The sequence below is a fragment of the Vigna umbellata genome, chromosome 1, assembly GCF_029865625.1.
Source record: "Vigna umbellata cultivar VRB3 chromosome 1, Vumbellata_1.0, whole genome shotgun sequence".
NCBI classification, from domain to species: domain Eukaryota; kingdom Viridiplantae; phylum Streptophyta; class Magnoliopsida; order Fabales; family Fabaceae; genus Vigna; species Vigna umbellata.
In genome coordinates, this window is record NC_142165.1 from 101,818,458 (window position 1) to 101,822,503 (window position 4,046).

At 33.4% G+C, this 4,046-nt stretch overlaps 1 protein-coding gene across 1 annotated transcript; it reads right to left on the minus strand.

Moving 5' to 3' along the window:
* Positions 1–2,802: 2,802 nt before the first annotated feature.
* On the minus strand, positions 2,803–3,484 carry LOC148206993 (uncharacterized). Its single transcript, XM_088115581.1, has one exon. It carries the CDS (start codon positions 3,317–3,319, stop codon positions 3,035–3,037), a length of 285 nt encoding a protein of 94 aa, XP_087971707.1. The 5' UTR covers positions 3,320–3,484; the 3' UTR covers positions 2,803–3,034.
* Positions 3,485–4,046: the final 562 nt, after the last annotated feature.

Genomic DNA, 4,046 nt, shown 5'->3' on the forward strand with positions numbered 1-4,046 from the left:
TTCAATTGAAAATACCCATATATTTCCAACTTAATTAAACCAAAACATTATTATCAAATTAAATAAAAATATGATACAAGGTTACTAAATCTATAATATATATTAACTTTACATGATAAAATATATATTGTTATACAAAAAATGCAATTTCATTTTTTTATACAAAATACACATCTTTTTGTGCTTTCTCCCTCATGCCTAGGTAACAAAACTACTCACTAATAACATACAGGTTTGGTAGAAGAAGTTAAAATAGAATATAAAGGTGTTTCTTTGGGTTTGTTTGTGTACATTGTTGCACCAATGAAATCATGAGCATTGATTTATACTCATTGCACGTTGCATGTGATTTAAGAAGACAGAGAAAAAACAAAGCTGATACATAACCTCTGCATGAAATTGAAGACATTAAGAAAACAAAAAATGTTGCATGAAATAACTCTTGCACACACTCCTTCTTTGGTGTCTTATTACCACTGCAAGTATCAATGGCTTGGAAACAGAACAAACAAACAAAACAGCTTGTCCCTTGAAGCCGTTTCCTTCAGACCACATTGGACGGCTTCACTTCACTGACCCACATAGGCACTTCCCTCTCTGTCATTGTCTTGTTTTAGAAAGAAAAAAGTGTGAAGAAAACTTAGAAGTTGTTGTGTGCATGGAACAATCAGACCATGATGTTTTCTTGACAAATGAAACACATCTTTGCTGAGGACACGCATTGGAACAAACACCATTCAAGTTGTGTAATGCACAGCCACAGTTTTTATGGTATGGCCTTCGCTCAATCTCCATGTCATGCAATGAAATGCTTCCCTCAAAAACACACCGAAGCATTATTCGCCATGCTCCAGTGGCCATTCTGTTGGTGATGTGGCTAACATTTCTCAAACTTATATATACTAAATGCATCATCATATAGTGTGTTGGATTGGATGAAGAAATCAAGAGTAGGAAACTAAATTTGTATTTATTATTCCCGTAAAATTCGAAGCTAAAGTAGACAGTTACACAAGACATGCATCGCTAAGGAAAATAGAGACAAGTTAGTGGTTTGGCCTTTCTTTCATGTGTGCTTCAAACCCACCTACCTCTCCTTGTCTTGTAGTATGGTTCACTTTTGCTATAGAATTCTCCAAAAGTTTTGGTTAACTTTAATATAATTCTTAGGTAGGCGATATTTCCTATGCAGAAAGTTGTAACTTTTGCGTCACTTCAATTACTAAGTCAAAATGTGCAGTGCGACTTTATGTTCTGCTTACAGATACTATTGTTTGAGTCCATGTGATAATGGTTGTGGTAACTTACAAGATAATGCTTATTGTTGACCCCTTCCTTCTATGCATCCAAATGAATGGCTAGTCATAAAAGAAAATGTTAGTGTGAGTTGTAACTCTCCAAGGGTATTCCAGAAATCAGGATCTTTTGCTACATGATTATATAAGCTTCAGATTGGAAAGAGTTTATGATGAAACTGTAGAAACTCAATGCTTAACTGTTCGAATCTTCATATTTTCTTTACACGACAGAGATATTAGTATCATACCAGGTTTCATCTTAAAAACATTTGATCTAAGTGAAGCTGTTCAACATGTACATAATTGGCTTTTTGACCAAATCTGACAAAGATGTAATCCATATCTAGTATTCACTTCCTTATTGCAGATTGAGAATCAGATTCTGGAAGGTCTAGCTGGTGTCCGCTGGCATTCTGTTACAGAACATTCTTTCAATTTTAATGTTTCCGACCAAATTAAATTTAGTGACAGAAAATTCTTAATCATGTGTTTTATGCAGGACATCTCAGTTGAAAGGAAAATTCTTAATTATTGGTTTGAATGATTTACTATACTAACCTAAGCAACTCATGTTTCTATGATTAACAAATCAAGATTTAGCCAAGTTAATGCATATATTTCTCTGAACAAGAATTGAGTAAAAAATTTATACTCTCATTGGAATGTCGATGTCGAAAATTAAATCATCTGATCTTAGAAAAGGACATTTGATTTTCATATCCGATTTGTAGAACAAATTCCATAGAACTACATTCTCAATCCAGCTGCCGTATAGTATGTTCTTTTCTGATTGTTTTCACAGTTCACGTGTGTAGGCCCTCTTCACTTTTTCCCTTTGTTTTCTCTGTCATTTGCAGATGAGGTCTTAATCTGAGTTCACCCAAATGATACCTCACAGGACCAATAGATATTTAATTATGAATATTATAATATCATATTTTTTTACTTAATCAAGATCAAATTCATTGTTCCATTTGAAACTGCAAACCAGCATCTGACCATCCCATGTGCATTGATCTGGTCTGACAGTTTGAAGATTCTTCAAAAACTGTTCAAAGACAGATTTCATTCATCATCCTTATTTAGGATAAACTTGATCTTCGATAATTAACTACTGATAAACTCCTCGGCAATTACAAGGGTAGCTTCTGTTATTTGTGCTCACCTCAAAAAATTTACTGCTATTATTCATCTGGTTGAATGCAGTGTTATGGATAATGATAGTTATATGATAAGATCCCAAAACTGTGTCAAGATTCTTTCTTTAATCACGATTACAAACGCAGATCGGTGAAATTAAACCAAAACCAAAACCAAATTGAGATATCACCGTCCATCAACAAACATCCACAGGAATCAATTGCTCCAACTTCTTTGTTAAAACCAATATTCAATATACAATCATATTTCCAAAGAAAATATAGTTACCTGCCACATTTAACTCCCAAATTTTTACCAAATCCACTCAAGAACAATAAATATTCCTAATATTTACACCAAAAGATTAATTAACAAAACGCATATTAGTATTGATAAGTTGCAAATACATATAAAGATCCAATTTTGATGACCATAATAACAAGTTATGAAAACCCGAAATAATTGTAAACCGTCCATACAAACACTTCACAACCATTCCTGAAATCATCTTGGTAACTAAGAAGGAAAGAAGAAGAAACAAACCCTAAACCAGACTCAAACAAATGAAACAGATTGAATATTCTTGTCGTCAAGTCTTAACTAAAGGAAATCTTATCTTCTCCATTAGCAACCTGAGAAGAAGGAGAAGAAGAAGTAGTAGTAGCCAACGCCAAGCTTCCTTCACTCCACGCCCTCCTCATAGGGTATGACACATTGTTAGACCTTGGAATCTTGTGTGTGCAATGAAGAGACTTGTTATGGAGTTCACAGCCACAATTACGGTGGTAGGGTCGCCGTTCAACGCAGTTATCGTAACCAGAAATGCACCCTTCGTACACCGACCAGAATAATCCATCTGGGGCGGCACCGGTGGCAGCCATGTTTTGCTGTTTCCAATAAGAAGAAGATTTTGCTATGTGTGTTTAACTATGCATAAACTTCTTCTCTTGTTCTCTTGTAGCTTGTTGACGATGCACACGCGTATATAAAGTGCTTATTTAGGCGTTGAGCACAAAATTATGGGCATTTATATAATACCATACGCTGGTAGTTGATCGAATATACCTTGGAAGTTAGTTTTGGGTAAATTAAGAACGGCACGTTCAAGAAGTGTGGGAGTCCTGTCCTGTCTCGTACACATGTTCTATTTAATAAAAAAAAAAATTACTTATACGTATTATTTTTTACTCTTTATACGGATTATGTGTGAAAAAGATTGTACATGCTGTCGTGGCTCTATATTTTAGATGACAATAAAAAAATAAGTAAAATTAAAAGAAGTATCTATTATCGCCATAAAAAAACTTATTTTTATTAATTGTTATAGTTATACTTATGGGTAGTTTATTGCAGATGATGAAAATTATAAAGTTCTTCAAGGAAAAGAAAGGTATCAAAAATAGAAGAGATAAAAGAGTGTGTATAAAGGAATAATTAAGAAATAACCAACCTATATTATTAATTGCTGTAGATTTTTCAACTTAAATATCTTAAATGAACTTTTCTAAATGATTTAGAGGTGTTTGATTTGGTTCAAATTTTAATTTAAAAAAAAATCTGAATCAAAGTAAAGAAATGTTTCACCGTCTGAATTAGATATTTTTATCC